We start from the raw sequence: 26,451 nt of genomic DNA, 5'->3' as shown, positions 1-26,451 counted from the left end.
ATTTATGTTTTCGTTTATTGTTTGATGTAAGTCTTAAGTGGTCAAGCATAACATGTCCACCCTCATATGGAAAGATATGATAAATCAATGTAATTTTAACATTTCAATATATTTATGTTAACCGAAATAACATAATTTTACAAATATGTTAGCTGATATCTTTCACAGAGCATTCTACCCACCGAATGCCCATAAGTATCATGACATAACCAGGTGGACAATCAAATCAAGGGACATATATAAAAAAAAAAAAAACTCCACTATCAAAACTACACATTTAAAGATGTATTTAATGCAGCTCTAGGGACATGAAGAAATTACACTAGTGCAATAGATTCAAATGACTTAACTGGTAACACTGTAGGCTACAATAAGGTCCATGAAGTAACAATGAACAATACATTTACAACATTTATTAATTATGTTTAAGGTTCATTTTAACATATAATAAAAACAAATTTAAATCAAAAGTTGTATATGTCTGTTTGTCTGTCTGTCTGTCTGTTTATCTATCTATCTATCTATCTATCTATCTATCTATCTATCTATCTATCTATCTATCTATCTATCTATCTATCTATCTATCTATCTATCTATCTATCTATCTATCTATCTATCTATCTATCTTAACATTTCTTAAATGCACTGATCAGTGCACGAAGCCAAGAAAATTTGTATTTCTTAACCTCCATTGCCCAATGCAGGCAAAGAACAGTATTTGATGAAGACAATTGTAAGAGTGGGGGTGGTTGTGTAATAATGCGTATGCAACTTTATAAATCCAAAACGAATTTACAGTATTTATCTTAACTGATCTCTTAATTTGGGTGATTTTTGAGTTTGCACGATCATGTAGTAATAGTTTCCTGGAACAAAGATAAAAAGGCAGATGTTTTCAATTTACCACCCCCATCTTTCGGGTAGGCGGCGGATTGAACCCCTGTAGGCTAGAGCCCACCTTCAATTTTTCGAACTTCCTCGAACTTTGTCAAACTTAAAAGTTACGTTGATCGCACTCTCTTTATCCTTTGCCTTTCTGGGCCGAAACGCGTATCGACTTTTCTCACGCTGATAAGTTGCAGGGGTTGACTTCTTTTTCAAACAATGAATTGCGAGCATATTTCATTTGGTGTACAGTTAACAGTTTTCTTTATCATAAGCTTTTCTCTCACTCATGGATATCCTTCAAGTCTATTCGAGGGTAACGCATATTCAGGAACAGTTCACAGGCACAGAAATAAGTGAGTAACTTAAATTAGCCTAATGTTACAGTGGATGGCTGGAGTCGAATGACTAATGTAGGCTATCTAATACTTTATTTTATTGAGTAAACCGAAATTAGCAAAGCAATATTACATGAATAGCCTACGATGTGTGTATTTCGGTGGCAAATTATTTAACTTATTTATTTATTTAAAAAAAAAAAAAAATTTAATAGAAAATATTTTTATTTTGAAGCGGTTGTCTATTATCGATAAAACAACGATAAACAAGGGCCAATCGATTTATCGAACGCCCCTATTCGGGTTTAACATTTAAATGATTCTTTTCAGAATGGTCAAAAACACTGACACTTAATTTTGAAACTTACTTTCATATCGTTTTCTCTTCAGCACAATTGTCACATGACTGAATCGCGATGATGTTGCAATGTGTACAAATTAACGTGCATTGGCCGTCTGTGATTCAAATGTAGGCTGAAGATAATATTTACATCCTGGTGTATTATGGGCAATGACAGAAATGTGTTTTTAATTCCGCTTTTTCGTTACAGAAACTGGTGCGCATTTATTGTTCAAAAAAACGTAAGTTGCGCAGTTCAAGGCAGTGTGGAAAGTTACGTTGAACCTGAAGCTGCGCGCTGTCCAGAGCATCAGCCCGACTGTGATCAACAAGTGATGTAAGTACCTCGAGAGACCGGGAGGAGCGTTTGGAAATAGTGATGTTAGGTAGGTCTAATGCTCGTTATGGTCTCAAAAGAGACTACGCCAATCCATAACACGCCAATCCATAACCCGCCAATAAAAGGGGCCATGCTAGCTAGACACGATTATGCAGTTTGTTTGTGTACTCTGGAGTGGGCCATTTGAACGAAGGGACATGACATGTTCACACTTAAAGTCTGGAAAAATGGTAGCTTTGGAAAATACAGATATGCAATTGATGATGTATGTTGGATTGGGCTTAATTAATAATTAAGCGTGACATCATCAGATGTTAGATACAAATTTCTGGTTGCAATTTACACTTACCCCCCCACAAACAAAGGTTTCTGCTACATAACCTATGACTAGATGTGATGAATTTCAAGACTGCTTTTCACATCCTAAATCACATATCCTTAGATGTTGTGTGTCAAGTGGCACTACATGCCTGTTCACTTTATTGTTTTTACATCCAGCTGAAAGTTTCTAACATTTGAGATGTTATTTGAAATATTTTTTTTTTTTATGTTTAAATGTCACAGTCTATGCTGATTCTGTGTCATGAACAAAGTGCAAGGTTTATTCTCAATATGAATATTTATTTCGGTTTATAATTATGTGCAACTTTAGACTTTGAAATCCATTTTAGGGTTTGTGTACAGGCATGGTCATTGTTTTACTCATTTGAGCAAGGGCGTAAATTTAGCTTGAACATTGGAGGGGTTGGGTGGGGGATTAGAGTATGAAGAATTGACATGTTTCCATTTATCATGGCATAAATATTGGAGGGGTTGTACTTGCTTGTTTCGAATTTGCTAAATTTCCCATCTCCCCTGGAATTTACGCCCCTGCATTTGAGGCAAGGAACAGTCAATTTAGCAGATTACTTAGTTTGCTTACAAAATTTGCCTGGTTCCAGATATCACTGTCAGGAAAACGTCTTGTTTTGATTATTATGTAATAAACATTTAGCTTAAATGGCCAGTTAACGACATTCATTTATTCCACTGAAAAGCTGGTCTGGAATTGTTATAAGACTATAATTGGGATGTTGTCATAGAGAATGTTACTTACAAATGTGAAAAAATTAAGTTTATACCAGGTACACCTCTACTTACTTACACAGTGAATGATGTAAACTGTTGTTTGCATTGAAAACCTGTTGGGTCTGACAAGGTATTAATTGGTAAATATAGAGCATGAAAGTAATTAGTAAACATATAACATTGATTTTACTTTAAATTGAAATTGTAATGTTAACGTATACAGACATTCAAGTTTAAGTCAGTTTTTGAGTAACCAATGTATTGCTTATCTCATATTATTATTATTGATAATTAAATTACAAACTCAAACATTTAATGTAAATTGATGGAGGAATTATGTCTGTCACGATTATGATAGTTTGCTGATGATTAATTGTCAAACAAATAATTGTGATTATGACGATTAATTTTATGACGAGTCTGTTTAGGGCTTTCTCGATTATGACAATGAATTTCAAATTGTCATACAACATGTCATAGGTGTATGTGTGATTCATAAAATTAATAAGTCATTTATTCACATTTATCTTTTACATGATTTCCTTTAAGGATTTAAAAACTTATGAATGACTTTAAAAAATAATACTTTAAATATCAAAATATTTCAAAATACAACATCTCTCTTTTTTTGGTCAACTTAAGTCTTGGTCCATTTTGCATTTACAGTGTTGTTGTTGGAACCCAGCCAACCAGAATAGCTATTATATTATATTATATTATATTATATTAACACTGCTTGTATGAACCCACGATGACAAATAACATTTGCCATTACATGATCGTTAAATTACAGTGAAACTGCAGCACTTTCGTTCACTAAAATCCTTGTTTATTTTTTTGCTGGAGTTTGGTGCGTACCTCCGCAGACTGTTCCGGTTCAGAAGAGGTTAAGCTTGAAACACTCTTCAGAGTTTGCATTTGTGGCTAACTGAGAAGTTCACAGTTCAATTGAATCAGACCCTCAAACATGCCATTCATTCTCCTATTTGGACAGTGAGATGTGATTGGAATTTAAAGAGCACAATATTTGCGGTTATCTCAAGTAACTATCAGACTATTATTAAAAAATCGCAACAGGCCTAGTAGGAATTCAAGATTGTCATGTGTGGTTAGGCCCAAACACCCACTTCTCTAGAAGTACTTCACTGTCAACAAAAGCAACTGTGAATTTGATTTGGTTGACTCAACTTGTGGTTTAAAACTAGAATGATTGCACTTCTAATTGCAGCATAATTCATCCATGGTAACAAGATCAAAATCATTGAGTGAAGCTGAACAGTCTTAGGCAGATCAGTATGGAGTCAAACAGTTTGTTTGTTTTTTAAATTTTAATGAATGTAAATTACCATCTTAATCATGTATTTTCAGATACAGGACTAAGTTTCGACCCACTTACAAGATAGCATACAAGATCGTGTCCGAGCTAGAATGGAGATGCTGCCCAGGATACCAGGGCCCAGACTGTAGAGAACTGAAAGGCTCTCCAAACAGACGGACAGTATCTCCACAATCACAGCCTCATCCTGGACAAACTCGACCTGGAAGTAGGACATATTTTTCAAATGAAAAAAAAGAAACAATTTCCTTGCCATTTATTAGAATTTTAGTGCGCAATCTGAAATAAATATAATTAGGTCATCACCATATTCGTCATAATTTACTTAACCTCATATTGTTCCAACCCCATATGACTTTCTTTCTTCTGTGGAACACAAAAGGAGAAGGCAGAATGTAAGGGATCGAAAGTCTCAGTCACCATTCAGTATGGAAAAAAGATACATGACGACTGAGGCTAACATTCTGCCTAATATTTCTTTTTGTTTTCCATGGAAGAAATACATTTGTACAGGTTTGGAACAACATGAGAGTGAGTAAATAATGACAGGATTTTCATTTTTGGGTGAAATGTACCTTTAATATTATGAGCTAATTTTACTTACTGTACATATATGTTTGCTATTTATGCATTCACATTTATTATGCTGTTTTTTATTTTAATACAATAGGGCCAGAGCGGCGAGAAACGGGACAATATGTCCTCAGACGCGGAGCTGAAAAAACACATATGTTGGAGGATGAAGTACAGCGTCTCTCTCAGATAGTGCTTGATCTTCAAGCAGCCATGACAGGTATGGCAGAGAACCTGCGCACAGACTTACAGGAGGACACGAGCAAGATGCTCATTACTCTGCTCAATGACAGGAATGCACCAGACAGTGCACGAACAGGAGGCACGCAGGAGAGTGTCGTGCATCTGGATGGCCACCAGGCCACGAGAGGCCACACCCATGGAGAAAGGGAACTTGAGACGGTGCTGGCCAGAATCAGTGATATGAGCGATGCTCTTAAAAGCAAAGACGAAGCGTTTGAGGAACTGCGGGGAACAGTGACAGGCCATGATGGGCAGATCCGAATGCTTATGGATACATCTCAAGGCCTAGCAGTCACAGGTGCTGACCCCCCTGACATAGACATTCTTCAGACCTATATTGATGGAAAATTTGAAAAGCTCAAAAAGGAGCTTGTTGGAAACATAGAGGATAAGTTACAGTCTCTTCAAAAGACACAAGAAGAGGGCAGCTATGTCCGTCTTACCAATCTAGTGCACAACAAGGAAGCTGAGCTTAGAAAGGAAATCCGTGAGCTGCGACTGGATTTGTCCATGTCAGATGGTGTAGTGCGCACAAACCACCAAACAACCGATGTAAAAGACGATAGTGACTACAATGACTTACGGCGGGAACTTGATAGAGTGGCAGATGCTCATCGTGTCCTCAATGCCAGAGTGGACAATGAGCTAGAACATCTGTCCTCGTTGAAGGTGGAAGACGTGCTTGGTTCACGAATAGAGGACCTGGAAGACAAGATGAATGTCACAGAGCGAAACGCAGAGACTTATTGCTTCTATGTGGATGAGAAACTTACCAAGCAAATAACAGATGAAGCAGCTATTCTACGTCAACTCCTGGATGAGAAGCTGAATGCTATGCAGGATCAGTTCACTGGAATGCTGATTGAGATGAGCAACAACTCCTTCCCAGGGATGTTTAGTGATTCGGTTGATGCACTGCAAACTCAGGTTAACTCGAATAAGAATCTTATACAGGGTTTGGAGGACAAGGTTAATGCCATTGGGCAGATATGCTCAACTGACTGCAAAACCAACCTACCCTCTGATTCCCAGAAACCAGAGGGCCTGGACACTCTCTTAAAGGATGTGAAACTCAACAGAAATGACATGGATGTTTTGCGCTCTGATTTGGTGAACAATGTAGCAAAGCTTCTTGCGTTAGAGGATAGAGTTGATAGGATGTCACCTGAGAAACAGCTCAGAGGACATATACAGGAAACTCACAGAAGGATTAATGCATTGACTGCCAATGTTAATGGCTTGACTGGTGGTATAACAGGATTAGGAGAAACAATGAGCAAATTTAGCCAAGACCTTACCAATTTAAACTCTACATGTTGCCATGCTGGACCAGTAAACATTCCTAGTCTTTGGACTGAAAGCAGACAAAGTCATAATCAGATTGAAGAGCTAAGAGACAAGCTGGATAAACTGAATGCTCAAGTGACCACAGAGTTGAGCATGTGTAAGTTAAAAACTTCTGGGGTAGCTGAGGGTGTGTCTGCAGTGGATGACAGGGTGACTACTCTGGAGAAGATTTGTGGAAGGCTTGATGGTGGGACAAATGTCCAGGGCATTTCTAGGGACTTGGAGAGGAAAATGGCGCAGATGAACACCACTCTAGGTAGTCATTCAGGAGAGATCATCGCTCTTCAGAACTCTCTTCTGAATTTTCAGAGTCAGCTTGCAGGAGTTGCTAAGCAGATCCTCAAGGACCATGTACATAAAGAACAAGGTAAGCATTCACACATTAAAGCTTTGTTCCTAACTCATATGTATTTCTTTTGCCTGTGGAACACAAAGTAAGATGTTTGGTAGAATGATTGCCTCAGTCACCATACACTATCCTCATATAGAAAAAAGTTGCAATGAAAGTGAATGGTGACTGAGGCTGTCAGTCCCTAACATTCGGACTAACAACTAGTTGTTTGGTCTACAGAAGAAATTTAGTCATACATTTTTGGAACAAAATGAAGGTGAGTAAACACTCAGAATGTTCATTTTTGAACCAACCCTTTAATTAGCCAGTTAATGGTGGAAAATGTAAAACATTTTTGGCTTTGGTTAGATCTTATATTTTTATATATTTAAACTTTTATTGCTACGTTATTTATTACTAAATATGGTGCTTTCATTAATCAAATAGCTTGGAGTCTATGAGATGTTATGTGTTTCAGTGGAACCTTTCCCCATACTGAATATACTAATGGGGGATACATACTAAGGGGATACATACTGTATACAATAACCTGTATGCCCCCAAGCTGTTGAGAGGTAGGGGGCTTGGAAAGGTTTCCTGTGCCCAACATAAGTGGCTGTAATATGTTTAAAAATAACAATAAAAAAAAAACAGTTAGGCACTTTGTAATGAACTCCTTTGCCTTTTATTTTCAGATAGTGAGCAACTTGATCTAGCATAGTTTGTGAAAGAGATAGTTCACCCACAAATAAATATTCTGTCATCATTTACTCATGTTGTTTCAATCCTGAATGACTTTCTCTTCCGAAGAACAAAAATGGAGATGATAGGCAGAATGTAAGCCTCAGTCACCATTCACTTTCATTACATGCAAAATCAATGCTCCACAGAAAAAAGCCAAAAGCATTTGTAACAACATGAGGGTTAGTGAACAATGGCAAAAGTAACATTTTGAAGTGAATTATTTAACATTTCATGCCTTTTGAAAGCATGAATGTTTAATTCTCCAAAGAAAAGAGAATTACATTCACTGAAATGTTTAATTCATGTTACTTTGGGCCTGATCGTTACCTTTTAATATCTGGTTAGAGACTTTTGTATTTAAAGGTAAAGAGTAAAAAGAGTATCTCATTGCACAGAGTGTATTTTTATCTGGTTTCAGCCTGATAGAAAACCAGATAAACCTCCCACTCCTACTATTGATTACAAGCTAAATTCCTTTCTTCCAGGGGTCTTTATGATCTGAACAGTTGTGTGGTCTATGATTATGTTTTTGCCAAGCCCCGATTTCACTGCCTATAACATTTAGAACTGGGCAGTGAGTTCAGTTGCAGGCATGTCTGGTCCTCATTAAGCCCCATAGTCAATGTGCGGGCCTCTGGAGGTGATGTATTCGCACACCCCACTGCAGATGTTCAGTTGTGAAATGACTGTGATGTCACAAGTGAACACATTCCCAGGAGCCTCCCGTTAAAGAATGATGTCATCATTCCCGATAAGGGTGGAGGCAGATTTTTCAACTCCCATCTCTTTCAGAAACAAAAGCCCTCTTCCAAGTAACAGTAAAGTTTTGTCAATTTGCTCATCTTTCCACTATGCTTTCTTAGATCTATCTATATATAAATCTTAAGGACTTCATAGGGAACGTTAGCAGTTATGTACAATTATTGGACAATCTTTTTGTCCTTTACCCTCAAATCAAGAATAACAGTGTTGCAGCCGATTAAAAGAGCTAAGTTCCATAACAGTTCCTGCAAAGGGCATGTTTCTCATAACATATGTTTCTCGTTGTTATTTTGCGGTTTGCTTTTGTTGTTTTTTAGAATGTTGTAGGATATGATACAGTTGAAAATCTAATGTCAGAAAAACAATAGACCTTATCCCTGAATAGCTTCAGCATTACTCAAACTCTGGCTTCGGATCATGGCAGAGGCATATTGCACAATACTGGAATAATGGAATCAGTTCAGCCAGCTGTTTCTCTGTGACAAATCATTGACCCTGTATGCTGAAAAGCCTCACAGCTCAGTTTCTCGAAATTTACTCTAATGGCTCTTCATTGATTTTTCATACGTTTTGTCATGGTTTGGGGCTTCAATTAAGCATGGGAATGTTTTAAGGACGAACAAAAACACCCACAATTAATGTTGAATGATGGTTCTGATCAGATTTGTAAAAAAAAATGCTCACTGTTTGTTTTGGAGATCCGTCTCGAAGCTTTGTCCAAGAGCTGTGGACACATTTGAAAGGCAATGACGTGTTGTTGTCCATTCTCGCTAAAGCCTTGAGTTTCTCATCTCTTGACACCCCCTAAAATGGATCTGAACTTTCATGATTGACCTTTCCTCACCACACTCTTGTCAGCGGTTCCTCTACTCTATTCTTTCTCTCTCTCTTCCTGCTGATTGATATCACTTGGTCAGAGGATGTCAGAGAAACTCTTTTCTGGTCTCACTGAATGTATTTTTACTTTATACTTAAGCTCTGTGCTAAAAGCAGAATAGTCATGCTCCCAATGCAATGGCTGTTCCAAAAAGGTAAACAGCTTGATTACGCTGCCTCCTAATGGCCAAAATTATACTTCGGTTTTCCGTGTACCACTATGTCTTAATGCGCAAGATGACATTTTTGTCATCAGCACAGTATGCATGGACTGTCAGCATACAGCCCAGTTTTGCTGGACTGGAAGACAGTCCACATCTGTGTGTGTCATCTGCAAATGCATCTGGCGTTGACTGTATTAAAGCCTATCAAAAAGCAGTCAGAGTTCCCATAGCGCATCTATACTGGTTCATGGTCAAAATAGTCTATTTTGAAAGACTAAAGCACTCGACCGTGTGAGAGAACAGTGAAGTAACGAGATGAAAAACAGTATGCCCTAGCTTGTTTTGGCTAAATCTTAAGGCATTTTTAAGAGATTTTTAATCCTACATGTAGAAGGTGAACTCGGTGCGCATTGCGACAATCTCAGTGAAAAAATAAATACAACATGGCAAGAAAAGATAAATATTTATTACAAATATAATTTGATAGAGGAAACTGAATCTGATCATTGAAAAAGGACCCAATATAAGTATTTTTAAACCCATTAGGGCACTATTCCAAGGTACCCCACGTTTGGCCTATATGGCTGATCATTAGCTTAACAACATTTTAACATCAAACTCCACTGGAATCAGTTGTGATTTGAGTCTCACACGTGAAGTGCTTTTTGTGTGGCTCGCGGAGTTGCTGTTTATACAGACGTGGTGCAATAAAGCATCAAGAAAAAGGTCACTGAGGTTTTTGTCATAACTGTGACATTGACCACCGAAACAGTATTTTGTCAATTTATTTGTTTCAGTAGAGCGCAACAGTAAAAATACTATTCATTTTTTTCCATAGGGGAATTTATCTAATATATTTTATAAACCTTCAAATACATACCTGCCTAGAGCTCCAAGGTCATTGATCAATGGTATATGCCTCTGTTGAAGCCATCAGTTTGTTATTTAAACAATTTTTTTTATAAAATTGTGTTTAATAGTGGGATTACTAGTAATCAGCTACACTACCCATGATCCTGAAGGCAAAAGATTCAGCTAATGGAGCTAAGATTTGGCTAATGGCGCACGCCAAACAAGCATGGGAGCGACCACCTACTCCCATGTGCAAAAGTCTAGGCACATAATATATTTAACAAAAGCATTTGTCTTAAGATGGTTATTTATATCTTCAGCTTTAGTGTATAAATGGGAAATGTACATTTTAGACTCCCAAACATTCCTTTTGCAAATAGAATTGAATAGAAGAACAGGGAGCCCTGCAACAGATGGCATGGCCCCCACAGAGCCCCCCACTAAACATAGAGTCAGCTTGAGATTACATGAAGAGACAGACGCAATTGAGACAGCCGAAATAGATAGAAGATCTGTGGTGAATTCTCCAAGAAGCTGGGAACATCCTATCTGCCAACACACAAGAAAAACTATGTCCTGGTGTACCTAGGAGAATTGGTGCTGTTTTGAAGGCAGAGTTGGTCAAATCAAATATTGATTTAGATTTTTTTTATGTTTACTGGACTTTTTGTAATGTTAACTGATTAAATGAAAACTATTTATGCCATTATTTTTCTTTAAGACATCCTTACAATGCAAAATCTTGCCTAAAACTTTTGCACAGTACTGTATATATGAATGTTTTGCAATGAACATAAAATATATTGTTTCTGTTCTTAAACTCAACTACTTTCCATAATTTTTAATCCAATTATGTAATTCTCAGTGCTTTCTAGAATTGTAGTTAATTCCCTTCTTAAAGATGTTAAGTACACAGTTGTACCTTTTGTATTTTTGTCAATTTTTCAAATAATTATTTGCTTAAAATCAAAACTTGTGATTCACCTCAGAGCTAATTTGTTTGGTACAGTTTTAAGAAGACCTTTAATGAAATCCCTATAATAAAAGTATAAATGGATAAAACATTTCCGAAGCTAAGAATAAGTGGGCGGGCATTGTTAAGATCAAGTTCAAAGCCATAATGCAGAGTAGGCTGGCATTGGCCCAAAATCCAGCTTTTTATTAATTTATATTAAACAACAACTATCTTCTGATTGGCTGAAGTTGTGGTGCTATGTGCAGCAACTTCGCATTCAGTGTGGACAGACGGATTGCTTGTAACTGGAATCTTATTGCGTTGCATCTGGTTAAGCTACATCTTAAATTATACCCACTTACTCTCTACTTACATTCTACACTCGTCCCTCTTAGCTTAGCTTCTAATACCGTCTCCTAATTGTGAGAGAGCTCAACGTATTCTTTTAAACGAGGAATGTGAAGGTGTTCCCCATCTGTGTTTGGGGTCATATTTCACTATATGGGTCCAGGAATCCATCTGGAAGTTCTCAGATTGGATCAGGCTAAGAGCCAGGTTAAGCACAAAAGTCTGGCCATTACAGCAGGGTGCAACTCTAGTCATTTTACTTTGTGTATGTGTTTGTGTTCATGTATCCATGCACATAATTGCCACACCCGGCCGAACATTTTGATTTCCAAACCAGAAACTCTCAACAAAAAGACAATTCATGATGTCTTCCATTCATCTGCTAAAAATGTTTTTAAATATGGCTCTCCACATCACACAGTGGTGAATCATTAATTCCAGTTTAGTGTCTTTGACTCATTAAACCCACAAAACAATAAGATTGCTGTCGCCTGAGTCCGTGTATCCAGTATTAAAACCAGTGTGATTTGGGCTGAAACATGTGTTTATGTTGCTGCTGTGAGACAATGCATGTGATGAGTCTATTATTTGCTCTAACTGCCAAACAGACTTGTAGGAAACGCATAGAAAGATGCCTACTCCCTTGTGAGATGTAATGTATGTGGGTGGGTATATGTTTGTATGAAATCCGATATTCGGTCAGCAGCTACATGCAGACAAACAGCACTGACGCAGAATTTTAGCTGAGTGCCTTTTGCCCATATCAGTTGATTGGCTTTAAAGCGAAAGCATGGGACTCAAACTCCGCCTCATCCTTGGATCATTTTCTATTTCAGCCAATAAAATCTGGAGTCCAAATAGACCCAAATGTCAGGAATTACATATTTCAATTCATAGTTTAAATAGCAGCATGTTTTTTCATAGTGCTGTAGAAAAGCTTGTAACCTGACAGAAAAAAAGGATGGAAAAGAAAATGTGAATATGGTAAATGGTCTGCACTTATATAGCGCTTTTTTTAACCTTACCAAAGCGCTTTACACTGTGTCCCAATCACCCATTCACACTCACACTCATACACCAATGACGGCAGAGCTGCCGGGCAAGGCCCTAGCCTGCCATTGGGAGCAACTTGGGGTTCAGTGTCTTGCCCAAGGACACTTCGGCATGTGGAGTAGTGTGGGCCGGGAATCAAACCACCAACCCCGCGATTGGCAGCCGAACGCTCTACCAACTGAGCCACAGCCGCAAAAAGGCTTTGTAAATATAATGTATACTGCAGTCAGTTTTCAAATCAAAATTAAAGTTTTGCTGCTTTTAGTCCATATCTATTAGCTTTAAGGTCATCTATATGCTAGTGTATTTCTAAACATTGACAAAATTAATTTTCAGAAGATATTAGCATTTAAAATCTTCAGTCTCTTTCTTCCAGCTAAAAAGACATCCCTGATGTCACAGAGGTTGAAAAAACCTTTTCCAATTAAATGCTTTCTAGAACAAGATTGCACCCTCCCCCTACAACTATTCAGCACATCTGGCTATGTTCTAACTGGTGCTGAGGGGTGGGCAAAAATATTTTTGTAGAACCCTCTTCTACAATGAGAGAAAATCGCTTGCATTAACGACCAGTTTGTGCTATGCGACTCAAATTTATGTTGCAACTGACTGATAATGGTTTAGATTTCACTTACCAGTGATTTTGTAGTAAAGTGGTTGAGTATTAAGCAGCAAGATCCTTTCACTGCATGTTGAGAGTAACATTTGTTCCATATAATGTTCATGTGACTCATTTGTCATTAAATACTGACCAGAAAACGGCTTATTGTGAGATAGTGGTGTATTGTGAGAAAGCAGAGTTCCGGTTTACCTGCACAGTATAAGTGCCATTCTCTTTTCTTCTGTGTACATGATCAGAAAGCATCTTTCTCCACAACAACATAATTTCCCAGCAACGCTTGTGTAAATAACAAACATGACATCTGAGGAAGTCTTTGCTATTTTATCTTCCGTTGCCTTGCTTTATTTCATGATATTCCAGAGTTGTTGCTGTGTTTGTTTTCTTAACTTTCTATCCCAACCAGCAGCGGCATTGCGCTGCAATAGTGTGGTTTCCCACTAAGAATCAAATCGAGAGCTTGTAAATCCGAATTGAATCTGGAAATCCTTATCTATACCCAGCCCTAGTGCTGATCATCGATTCGAAGGGAGCACAATCCATGCTGTAGGGTCGTTCCAAACAGAATTTCTAATAAGAATTGCTTAAAAAGTCTGTTCTGACAGTTATCACCTTTCAGCCTCCTGTAGCTCTCACAGTGGATGGTAATTGCCTTCGATGGGAAAAGGGCATTGCTATTCACTTCTGAATGGAACCTGTATCCACAGTAGTGGGACACGAGGAAAGTTGTTGGAGTTTATTCATATTTTTTGTGCAGCCGGTTGCTTCTTGGAATTGACAGCTTGTGTTAGTGTTCTTTATGCTTGATGAAATGTGATTAAATAGAATGGACATTATCTTTTACTCACTTGGTTCTTATTCATCTGTATTGGACTTGCTCAACAGATTCAGCCTTGTAAGCAAAGACCACAATGTGCTGTGTGCATTTGTGGGCTGGTTATGGATTAATGTTATCAGTTAGATGTGTGTCTCAATGTAAACTAAAGCCTATTGGCTATTTTAACAAATTTGATGAGTTGTTCGACATGTCCCACCCCCACTTCCTGTTTCAGTAGGAAATATGTCAAAATACCAAATATAACTGCACTTGTCAAGGCAATTCACTGGGACTTTAAAGATTTCTCTGGTGTCTTTTTAGAAGCATAACCATTAACGTTAATACTTTTTAAAGTTTAGCTGAAAATTCAGTCATCATGTTTTTCCAAACTCATATTACTTACTTTTCTATACAAAAGGAAACATTATGCAAAGAAAGTGAATGGTGACTGAGACTAACATTCTGCCTAACATCTCCTTTTGTGTTCTATGGAGCAAAAAAAGTCATACAGGTTTGGAACAACATGGGGATATGTAAATAATGGCAGAATTTGTATTTTTGGTTGAACTATCCTTTTAAGGGTGGCATCTGATTGGTCAGTTTGGTTCTCACATACTGTACATGGGTATCTGCATTGTCAAGAAAAGCTCAACTAAATCTATATCCCATTTTCTTTCTCAGGACTGCCCGTGAGGCAAGAGAGGCCAGTGTCTGTCCCTGAAACTAGAACTCCAACACAACCCCATAGACCCTATATTCCCCATATCCACATACCTTTGATAATTCCCCAGCCCCCCATCCCCCGCAAGCCCTACTTCCCACAGCCACCCACTAGCCCCAGGCACCCCAACCAACCTGCCATTCACCAACCAGGGGTGGTTACAGGGCAAGCCGGTCCGCCCGGATATGTGCGCAGGGTGACAGTCAGACGGGATCAGAGCTCAGAAGACTCAAAATCACCTGTGAAAGGATTTGCTGGTGCACCAGGTATGAGGTAAAATAGGTGATAATGGTTTAGAAGCTCATGATTGAGCAGGAGATATCAGCAGGATTTTATTTGTTTTGTTTGTTTTCTCTATTGCAGGCTATCCTCCTGTTAATCCTGTTTCATATGATACAAAACAACCTCAACCTGGTAAGCACTACCTAGAATGTAGTTGTGAAATTGACCCTTGGTTAAGCCCCACCATAAAAGCATTACTGACGAATCCTTTCTTAGCAACTGTTTGCCGTCTGCCATTTTTAACTGACAAGCGTTTTATCTAATGAAAGTCTTTGGAAATCATAATTGTTTGTGTAGTTTTAAGGTGAATTTTGTAGATACTATCAAAAATATAGAAAAAGTTTGTTGATGGGTAACTAAGTAAAGTGACATGAGGCAACCAGAGAGTATACGCAGTATTTGTCCTTTTTTATCTTTAAATAAATTGTAAAGAGAGCATGCTGTGGATTAAACTGTCAACCTTCATTCCAAAATTACCAGGCAAAACATCAGCAAGGACAATCTACATTGGCTATAGTTTAAATTAAAGCTAATAATTTAACGATAATTCGTTTATGTATTGATTCAGGTCATAGTACCGATGATAATAAAGAGTTTAGAGCACAATAGGGAGTGTGGTATAGACAAGTTATGAGCAGTTCTGTTGCTTACACTAATGTTATGTGTGTAATCGCTATCAAAAGATACTTTTCCCTTTTCAGGTGACTGTGACAATTGTTTGCCTTGATTCTAATTCAGTCTCAATTTTTAACCACTGTGTAATTTAACAATTCTTATATATACACTCACCAGCCACTTCATTAGGTACACCTGTACATCTAATATTCACATGATTATCTAATAATTCACTCGTGTGGCAGCAGTGTAATGTATACAATCATACAGATATGGGTCAGGAGCTTCAATTAATGTTCACATCAACCATCAGAATGGTGAAAAAATATTTATCTCAGTGATTTAGACAATAGCATTGTTGGTGCCAGAGGGGCTGGTTTGAGTATTTCTTTAACTGCTGATCTCTTGGGCTTTTCATGCACGACAGTCTCTAGAGTGTAAAGAAAATGGTGTGAAAAACAAAAAACGCCCAGTGAGCGACAGTTCTGTGGGCAAAAATGGCTTATTAATGAAAGAGGTCAGAGGAGAATGGCCAGACTGGTCCAATATGACAGGAAGGTGACAGTAACCCAAATAACCACACTTTACAAAATTCTATGCAGAAAACCATTTCTGAACATACAACACGTAGAACATTGAGGCAGATGAGCTACACCAGCTGAAGACCCCTCCGGGTACCTCTACTGTCAATTTAGAACAGGAAACTGAGGCTGCAGTGGGCACAGGCTCAACAAAACTGGACAGTAGACGAATGGAAAACATTGCCTGGTCTGACAAATCTGGATTTCTGCTGAGGTACATAGACGGTAGGCCGACTGTAGCCTCAGTTTCCTGTTCTTGGCGGACAGAAGTGGAATCCAGTGTGGTCTTCTGGTGTTGTAGCCCATTTGCATTCTGAGATGCTATTCTGCTCACTAAATTGCAAAGATGGGTTATCTGAGTTACCATAGCCTTCCTGTCAGCTCCAACCAGTCTGGTCATCCTTGTTGACCTCTCTCATCAACTGGTTGTTTTTTGTTTTTCACACCATTCTCTACACGGTCAGTAGAGATTGCTGCATGTGAAAATGCCAGGAGATCAGCAGTTATGGAAATACTCAAACCAGCCCATCTGGTACCAACAATCACGCCATGGTCTAAATTACTGAGAATCACATTTTGCCCCCATTCTGGTGGTTAATGTGAACATTATCTGAAGCTCCTAACCCATATCTGAATGATTTATACATTATACTGCTGCCACACAATTGGCTGATTAGATAATCACATGAATAATATATATACAGGTGTTCCTAATAAAGTGGCTGGTGAGTGTGTATATATAATATACACTCACCTAAAGGATTATTAGGAACACCTGTTCAATTTCTCATTAATGCAATTATCTAATCAACCAATCACATGGCAGTTGCTTCAATGCATTTAGGGGTGTGGACCTGGTCAAGACAATCTCCTGAACTCCAAACTGAATGTCAGAATGGGAAAGAAAGGTGATTTAAGCAATTTTGAGCATGGCATGGTTGTTGGTGCCAGACGGGCCGGTCTGAGTATTTCACAATCTGCTCAGTTACTGGGATTTTCACACACAACCATTTCTAGGGTTTACAAAGAATGGTGTGAAAAGGGAAAAACATCCAGTATGCGGCAGTCCTGTGGGCGAAAATGCCTTGTTGATGCTAGAGGTCAGAGGAGAATGGGCCGACTGATTCAAGCTGATAGAAGAGCAACTTTTCCTGAAATAACCACTCGTTACAACCGAGGTATGCAGCAAAGCATTTGTGAAGCCACAACACGCACAACCTTGAGGCGGATGGGCTACAACAGCAGAAGACCCCACCGGATACCACTCATCTCCACTACAAATAGGAAAAAGAGGCTACAATTTGCAAGAGCTCACCAAAATTGGACAGTTGAAGACTGGAAAAATGTTGCCTGGTCTGATGAGTCTCGATTTCTGTTGAGACATTCAGCTGGTAGAGTCAGAGTTTGGCATAAACAGAATGAGAACATGGATCCATCATGCCTTGTTACCACTGTGCAGGCTGGTGGTGGTGGTGTAATGGTGTGGGGGATGTTTTCTTGGCACACTTTAGGCCCCTTAGTGCCAATTGGGCATCGTTTAAATGCCACGGCCTACCTGAGCATTGTTTCTGACCATGTCCATCCCTTTATGGCCACAATGTACCCATCCTCTGATGGCTACTTCCAGCAGGATAATGCACCATGTCACAAAGCTCGAATCATTTCAAATTGGTTTCTTGAACATGACAATGAGTTCACTGTACTAAAATAGCCCCCCCAGTCACCAGATCTCAACCCAATAGAGCATCTTTGGGATGTGGTGGAACAGGAGCTTCATGCCCTGGATGTGCATCCCACAAATCTCCATCAACTGCAAGATGCTATCCTATCAATATGGGCCAACATTTCTAAAGAATGCTTTCAGCACCTTGTTGAATCAATGCCATGTAGAATTAAGGCAGTTCTGAAGGCGAAAGGGGGTCAAACACAGTATTAGTATGGTGTTCCTAATAATCCTTTAGGTGAGTGTGTGTGTATATATATATATATATATATATATATGTTTGTATATATATATATATATATATATACATACATACATACATACACGTCAAATAAAAATGCTTTGCTAAATCACTCTTCATTCCAGTCTTGGAATACTATCCATTCGGATTATGAGAGTATTTAGCCAAAAACTATGCTGTTAATGGCAATTTTCCATTAATTCCAAGGAAAGTTCTGCAAAGCTTGTACGACTGAGCAATGGTAACCAATGCCAAATGGGAGCTATGCGAAGGGTCAATTTTTACTTTTAATTTCTTGAAAATATTTAGTTGAAATTGTTGTTATAATTTACTAATTTTGACTTAATTCTTCTAATAGTTGCCAGTGTCCCATGGAATCTGGCATACCAAAGACCCATTGCAACTCCAGGTAACAAATTGGGATACAATAAATACAATTTAAGCTCAATTGACAGCATTTGTGGCATAATGTTGATTACCACAAAAAAAAAAAAAATGTATATATATATATATATATAAATTTGACTTGCCACAAATATCTGGGTTTCACTGAGACACTTACAATGGAAGTGAATGGGGCCAATCTGTTAAAAGTTAAAATAATACTTACGGTTTCAAAAGTCTAGGCACAAGACATCGGTTTGCATGTTAACATGATTTTAGTGTGATAAAATCACTTACTAACATTTTCTGTGTAAAGATATAGCCAATTTTACAACTTTGTTGCCATGAAGATGTCAACAAACTCTAAAACCTGTAAATAAAAATGAGTTTAACAACTTTCCAGCTCAAATAATGCATGAGATTAAACAGAAGAATTGATGTATTTATGCCTTTAAACCCTCCAAAAAGTGGCCCTAATTGCATCCATTGTAAGTGTCTCACTGGAACTTCGATTTTTGCTTCTTTTCTTTTTTAAATAAAGAGATTAAAAAAATTTGTAATCAACATTATTCCACAAATGCTATCGATTGATCGATATCTCTTTAAATATAGATTACTGTACCATACCATCCAGAGGGAAAAAGGATTTTATAAAACAGAATGTTTTATTGTTCCAGAACTAAATTCTGATTAGATGAGTAATGTGCAAAGCCATTGTAAAATGATTATAAATGCATGTCTGTGACCACATATTCTATTTGAATGATTTTTGAACATTGATTTAACTTTCCAGCTATTTGCAATTGTCTCTTGCCAAGATCAGATTGTGAAACATTGAAACATCTCTCAAATGTGATTTACTTGTACATCTCATTTTCAAAATAGTGTCACAGCAGAACTCCTTTATGGACCCTTTTTCTTTCTCTGCTGGACTTATAAGGCAGACTTTCTCCGGGGACTTTGGTATCATTCGCTTTGATAGGGTGTTAGTCAATGATGGAGGACACTACAACCCTCAGACAGGTAATCTGAAACACTGATACTCACACATTTAATATTCATATTTGGTTGAGACCAAGTTGATTATGAAGATAAGGTATTTGGCACACCCCAAAAACATAAAAATGTTCCATCCTGTGCCAATAATAGTTGTGGTTTTGAAATTTACATGCTGTCAGTCCACAACCAATATCCTACTTGGCAGCTAACTTTGACCCCTCCACCTTTGCAGGGATCTTCACAGTGCCTGCTGATGGCCGTTATTTGGTCACTGCAGTTCTAACAGCCCCACGGGGTGAGCATGTTGAAGCTGTTCTCTCAGTGTCCAATCGCAGTGTGCAGAAGTTGGACACAGCAGGTTACTGGAATGGCCGCCCGCGGCTGACCCGAGATCAGTGTGCATGTGGGGGGTCTGCGTCGTTCAACCTTATCCTCCCACTCAGGCAGGGGGACACCGTGGCCTTGGTCTGCACAGATGGGAAGCTAGCGATTTCTGAATCCAGAGAGATCCTCTCCACCTTCAGCGCAATATTCCTCTACTCCCCTCAAACAAAGAGATAACACAAGAACACATCCACTGCAGAGGGTTGCTAGTGACCATCTAAAGCAAGTCGTGTGGTCTTTCACTTCAGACTATGCAATAGAGTTTTGCTTTGGTTATTTATCAAAACTACAGCACTCAGTCACTTTTGCAATTTGACATTCAGTATTTTAAGAGCCATAGGTTTGTTTCATAGCAAGGGAGCATATCATTAGATTTTAGTAGTAATGATCTATATATTTGCAATAATCTATTTAGTTTCTTTTTAAACTGGGATTTTACCAAATAACAATGTAAAAGCTGGTTTATGGGTTTTACCAATATCTATAAATGTAAAAGCAGGTTTATATATTTTTTCAACATTAAATTAAAAACTGCATACTTTCATCCTTCTAAAATATCAATTTGCACCTAGAGGGTTGAGAATCACAAGGATTTAGTGTGAATAATACTTACGTATTCTTTGAAATGTGGGATCAGGTTTTCCTCCAAAGAATAATCAAAGCTCACATGCACAGCTGGAATCCACAGAGTGAAACTAATAATAATGCCCTTTATAATTAATTTGACCATAACATTTTGGCTGGAATGTTAAAAAGATTTTAACAAGTGATCTTTAGCTATTAATCTACATCACTTTGCCATATCCATAATCTGTAATTGAAAAGGCAATTAAAAAAAAAAAATGTCCCCACACTGTGGGCTTTTGTTCCAACTGTTAAAATTAAGCAAAGTGAGTACAGATCAGTCAGATATAAATTATAGCTGCAGGATTTCACAAAAGGGTTGCAAATTGTCCACACCACTGTAGTAAATATATCTTTTAATAGATTTATCAACATCATCCAAACTTTTTCTTTTTTTGTAAATGTATAGTACAATTATCCATTTAAAGATATTTATGCAGATCAAACGCAACGTGAAGCTATATTTGAACATCAAAACCAAGAAACGCACCATCCCACAAACAGCATACAACTTAAAATAAAAACAAGTAAAACAAAAAGGCATCAAAGAGGAATGACAGAAATGGTTAGCATTCAGCACATACCACAGCAGTGTCAAAGGAAAAAAAGAAACATATTTTTAAATATATTTTGTTTTCCTTGTCTTTTACCATTAAATGTTAGGTTCATACAAGTTGAGTGTGTTTATCCCACACAAGAGGTATTACTTTCATAGAAAGAATGGAATCCCTTTGTTAACAATTAACAGATTTCACTTACAAACATCATAACTGCAGACAAGAGCAACACATACACACCAAGTCACAACAGTCAATTAAACCACAGAATGCCAACATTGTTCTTCAAATGAATTGTACTTAAACAAATATATAAAGAAATTATTTTTGTGCTCTAGTTTTAAACATCTACTTTAAGAGCACTGTGTGCTATAGTTAAATATACATTAAATGATCTTAAAGGGATAGCGCACCTAAAAATGTTATTCCATCATCTTTTACTCACCCTCATGTTGTTCCAAACACATCTGACTTTCTGCTGAGGATTATTAATAATAGAAAAAACAATACAAAAAAAAAAAAAAAAAGAAATTTTGGGGTGATCTATCCCTTTAAAAAGGAACTTGGCCAAAGTCCAAATGTGTGACTGAAAGGGCCAAGACCTTAATGACCAGCTACTGAAAAAGAGAGCACATTACTTCAGTAAACTATTACAAATTGACGATCACGCTCTTCCTTCGCTTGCACATCAGCTTCAGTATTTTGTAATAATAAAATAACTATTAGTTGCAGATGCTCTAAAGTGTTTACTAAAAATGAAAATGTAGGGGACAACCCTTTGACTGTCTACCTAAGCAGAAGGCGTCAATACGTAAAACATCTTATTCATATTCAAACAAATCATGCACTGACCTGGTAGGTAGAAGAAGAAAAAGGAAAAAACCTAAAAGGCCTTAAAATGCCAAAAAACATTTCATAATTCTACTCTCACACAGGCCACAACCTACATTAAAAAGATATAATACACTGTCAGTACCTTCATAATGAAAGCAAATATATACAACTTTCTTCATAACACAGATTACTTGCTGAGCTTTAGTTCAAGGATCTAAAAGCACTTAAATGCTTACGTTGTGTACAAAAACTGCTGAAAAGCTTCAAACTATATTGCATTTCCATCACAAGTTAAGTGCAAGACGATCTATTATTTTCTACTCTTTTGGTTGCAGTTGAAAGTGCGAACGGTAAGGCATTTTGCAGCAACCAGACAGCGAAAATGTCACCAGCTGGGAAACAATTCGAGAAACCCCAATCACGATGGATTCCTCAGTTTACTTCTCATAGGAATCTAGTCAGTTGTACGATGCATAGTACATTTAAACTGATGAACTGCAAATGATGAGCAGTGCCCTCAAGTTGTACGGCTTATTCAGTGCATACTTACCAGTATCTATGAGATTTGGAGTTCATTTCCCACCATCTGGCAATGCATATTACAACTGGCATACCTTACATCTTAAAACACATCTTAGAGACAGTGCACGTTAATTTGTTAATTCGAACAAATGCCTTTGTATATAAATAATCAAAGCTTTAAAAACATAAATGAGTGGTTGTAAATAATATCTTCATTAATTACCTTACACATACCCAAACACTTATCATCTCGGAGTCATCAAATACTGTAAACATTAGCCCAATATTTTACACACCCATCAGCAATAAATTCCTTCAGAGCTGTAGCAGCTCAACACTTAGCAGCTAAATCACTGAAAATGATACAAATTAGAAATATTCGATTTTGTTAAAGAGCACACAGGCAGCACAAAGCACTTTTTTTTTGTGAAAGTTCTACCTACACCTCCATGTGTGCTGGCATGCTAAGTTGCAGTTCAACTATTCTGTTGTTCTCTCTAAAGCTTGTTCAGAAGGAAACAAGTAATCTAGTAGGAGCAGTTCATATGTCCCAGGTGGGATAGAGCACCACCTTTATTTCACTTTATATCAGCTAAGTGGTATTGATGGCAGGGATGAGCAAATGAACATGGGTCTTCAGCGAAGGTCTATAAGAGCAGGTCCTCGGGACGGATTTCAGGGATGGGCTGACGCCAGAAACAGAAGGTACTGAATTCGGGGAAGCTGAAAGCTGAACTTTGTTCTTTGTTTAGCAAGGGAAAGACATGATCAACCAGCTCACTCAATCTGCTGTACCTACACACACAAACAGACAAATATAAGAGAAAATGAGTGTAATGCAGCTATTCCTACCTTTTAAGAGAGACAGACCTCCAAAGGCCAAACTGAAATAACTCTTTAAGAAGACCTTGAACAAAGCTTGACAAACTGAATTATAGCTCTCCATTATTCTTTATAAAAATCCTTTGGATCAGCATAATCTTTGACAACTGAAGTTGACTTGAAAGCTGTTTTTATGTGCCGCTGAAGATAGAGGTGCACACTTACGAGGACTTGTTGCCCTTGGTTTGCTCCTGTATGAGCTCTCCTTTAGGGTTGACTGTAAAGATTCTGCAGAGTGGCACTCCAACCTCCTTATAGGCAAAGACGTCCTAGAAGACAGTCACAAGATCAGAATCCAGGAGTCAGCTCAGGACAAGTACATTATATAAGCACGGAACAGAACATTCAATTTGTATACAAGCCTGAGATCCTGACATTTGCAGCTGATTTATTATGAAATAGATGCATTCATGCCTGTAAAAACATCCAATGTCTTACTCCACCCAAACTTTGTAATTTATTCAGCTGCGAATGATCAGCAGGCCCATCCGCAGCAGCTGGTTATGCAATGTGATACTAACCCTAGAGGACAGTGCTTCTATGACGACATTGTCAAATTGCAAACCTAGAGCAGGGAGCAATACACCTCAAATATGAACCCAAACACTGGCCTTTCAACCGGCTGCTGAAGCCAGCATGCATCGACAATGACTACTTAAGGAAAGTCCTACTCACATTAGTTCGGTTTCCAAATGCAGCATAAAAGGGATGTTTGTTGGGGAGGAATAGGTTCTTGATGTCAGTAAGGCATTCAATTTTGAAGATTTCTGGCTTCTTCTCAATCACCTCCCTGTAAGAACAAGACAAGTCTGTTTGAGTAGGACTGTCATGATTGAATAATTATCTGAATGCAGTTATTGGGATAAACGCAGTTATTGTGCACTTCAAATTCCAATAGCATTTTTATGCCCAAATAAGGGAATTTTAAGCTCATATATAAATGCCATGAATGGCATGTTTGTGTGTCATTCAGTTAAACTAAGAGAATCACCGAGACACACCGCAGATGTCAACCAGAGCATATCCTGTCTGGAAGAGTGCGTGAAGCACTCCTCAAGCTCTCTAATGTACACGCGGTCAGAAGAGGCGTGCAAAACTTTGTGAAAATATAAATAAACAAATATAAACTTTGATAGTAAACACAAAGCACTCTGGTTTCACTTTAATTTACAATTGTGTAATGGCAAATGTTCCTGGTCATAGAGGGTTCATACACGCAGTGACAGAGGAGACACAAGGTTTTGCTTCCTAAGAAATAAGGGCTCATGGGTTTAATCAAAGAGCATTAAAATAATGTGTGAAAAGTGATGAAATTTGGACAGAAATATATTATTTTTGCATAATTATAAAATAAATATAATTTTTTACATTATATTTTATATATAAAAAAATATATATAATTCTAAATAGCTCAAAAGTGTATAAATGTAAAGCTGACCAAAATTAGACAGTTTAAGTATTTAGAAATATTTTGATATTTAAAACATAATTTTTTAAATGTCAAATTTATAAAGCCTTTATAAATCACACACACACACACACACACACACACACACACAAAATGACTTCTTAGTGTATGAAGCACACATGCATAAGATATGACAATTAATCGTCATAGCCCTAAAACAGACAATTAATCATCATTAATGCAATAATTTTTTTTGAGACAAATAATTTCAGCAAAATTTCATAATCGTGATGCCCTGTTTGAGTATATAAAATTCTGTCCATATTCCTGCTCATTGTCAAAGGTTATTGAGAAAAGGAGAATACAGCAATTCAAGAATTTGATAAAAACTTTTGTGTTAATAATAATACCTGTGAAATGCAGAGAAGAGGCTACTAGGAGAGAGCATGAGGGGTCCACGTGGCAAGATGCTGCCTCTGTCATTTACCCACTGCAGATACCCTCGTGTCATGTCTGCCATGCCAATTGCCCTGGCAGAGCAGTACAGGAATTTATAGCCATTCCTGGAAAACACAAGCATGCTTGCATCACAGTTCCACTAAGACAGATCCTGACAGGAAAATGTTTTCAAGCCTCTTAATCTATCTTGTTTGTTCCCCATTAGTGAAAAATAAATATAAATATGAGCAATTGTTAAAGAAATCGTTCACCCAAAAATGAAGAATTGGTCATTTACTCACCTTAATGTCATTCTAAAGAAAAGTATGACTTTCTTCCATGGAACACAAAAGGTGAATTTTAAAGTCTTTGAATGGTTTATTTATCACATGACACTGAATAGTGATAGTGGCAGGTTTGTCGTTCGACATGTGATTTTTTCCGTTTTTTATTTTTCATAAATTTGCTGATTTCAAACAAACTACTTTCACGTTGTCATTATGGGGTATTGTTTGTAGAATTTGGAGGAAAATAATGAATTTTCATATTCCATTTTGGAATAAGGCTGTAATATCACAAAATGTGGATTGCATTATTTCATTTTAGTGCTGTATTTAAAATCAGAGGGCCGACATTTCTGTATTTAAAATCCTTTTTTTTTATTGATTTCATGTAATATTCTAATTTTCTGAGATTCTGAATTTGGGGTTTTCATAAGCTGTAAGCCATAATCATAAAAATTATATCAAATAAAGGCTTGAAATATCTTACTTTGCTTGTAATGAGTCTATATAATATATTAGTTTCACCTTTTAAGTTGAATTACTGAAATTAATGAACTTTTGCACGATATTCTAATTTTTCGAGTTTCACCTGTATGCTCCACTGCATCCTATTCAGTGTATGACTTCACCTCCAGTGTGCGGGTCTGTCTGCACTGGTTCAAAATGCACTTTATTTTCATCCTAACTCCATATAAATCCTCTCAAATCTAAATTATTCAGCTTTTCGATTAACCCATAGATTCTAAATGTGATAATTCACAGTAAATGTAGAAATTCTAAGGAAAAAATGCGCTAAAGTACAAATTAGTGTACATTGTGTTTAGCAGCGTGGCATTTTGCGATAAATCGCTCAAATTTTTAAAATGGCATTTCGGTTGAAACTAGAGACTAGATCTTTTGACTTAAACAGGTTTACATTTAAAAACTTAATTGGGTTTCTTAACAGATGTAGTCTTGTTAGCGTTTCTCCCAAAGACAAAC

General features: G+C 37.4%; 2 protein-coding genes across 2 annotated transcripts in view; one reads left to right on the top strand and one right to left on the bottom strand.

The window, feature by feature from the left end:
- Positions 1-970: 970 nt before the first annotated feature.
- LOC127648765 (EMILIN-2-like) lies at positions 971-20,462 on the top strand. The gene is made up of 9 exons (XM_052133520.1): positions 971-1,241; positions 1,775-1,900; positions 4,340-4,515; positions 4,978-6,837; positions 14,673-14,978; positions 15,076-15,126; positions 18,513-18,563; positions 19,424-19,561; positions 19,770-20,462. The coding sequence occupies exons 1-9, from the start codon at positions 1,105-1,107 to the stop codon at positions 20,096-20,098; spliced, it is 3,174 nt and encodes a 1,057-aa protein (XP_051989480.1). The 5' UTR covers positions 971-1,104; the 3' UTR covers positions 20,099-20,462.
- A 1,023-nt stretch (positions 20,463-21,485) lies between these two features.
- LOC127648766 (phosphatidate phosphatase LPIN2-like) overlaps positions 21,486-26,451 on the bottom strand; it is a 55,289-nt gene continuing 50,323 nt past the window's right edge. The window contains exons 17-20 of the mRNA XM_052133521.1: positions 25,159-25,311; positions 24,016-24,130; positions 23,506-23,609; positions 21,486-23,253 (exon numbers count right to left, since the gene is read on the bottom strand). Of these exons, the coding sequence (XP_051989481.1) occupies positions 23,106-23,253; positions 23,506-23,609; positions 24,016-24,130; positions 25,159-25,311 (520 nt within the window). The 3' untranslated portion in view covers positions 21,486-23,105. The remainder of the gene's footprint in view (positions 23,254-23,505; positions 23,610-24,015; positions 24,131-25,158; positions 25,312-26,451) is intronic.

This window comes from Xyrauchen texanus, chromosome 9 (assembly GCF_025860055.1).
Source record: "Xyrauchen texanus isolate HMW12.3.18 chromosome 9, RBS_HiC_50CHRs, whole genome shotgun sequence".
Taxonomy (NCBI): Eukaryota; Metazoa; Chordata; class Actinopteri; order Cypriniformes; family Catostomidae; genus Xyrauchen; species Xyrauchen texanus.
This window is presented reverse-complemented; position numbering and strand designations above follow the sequence as displayed.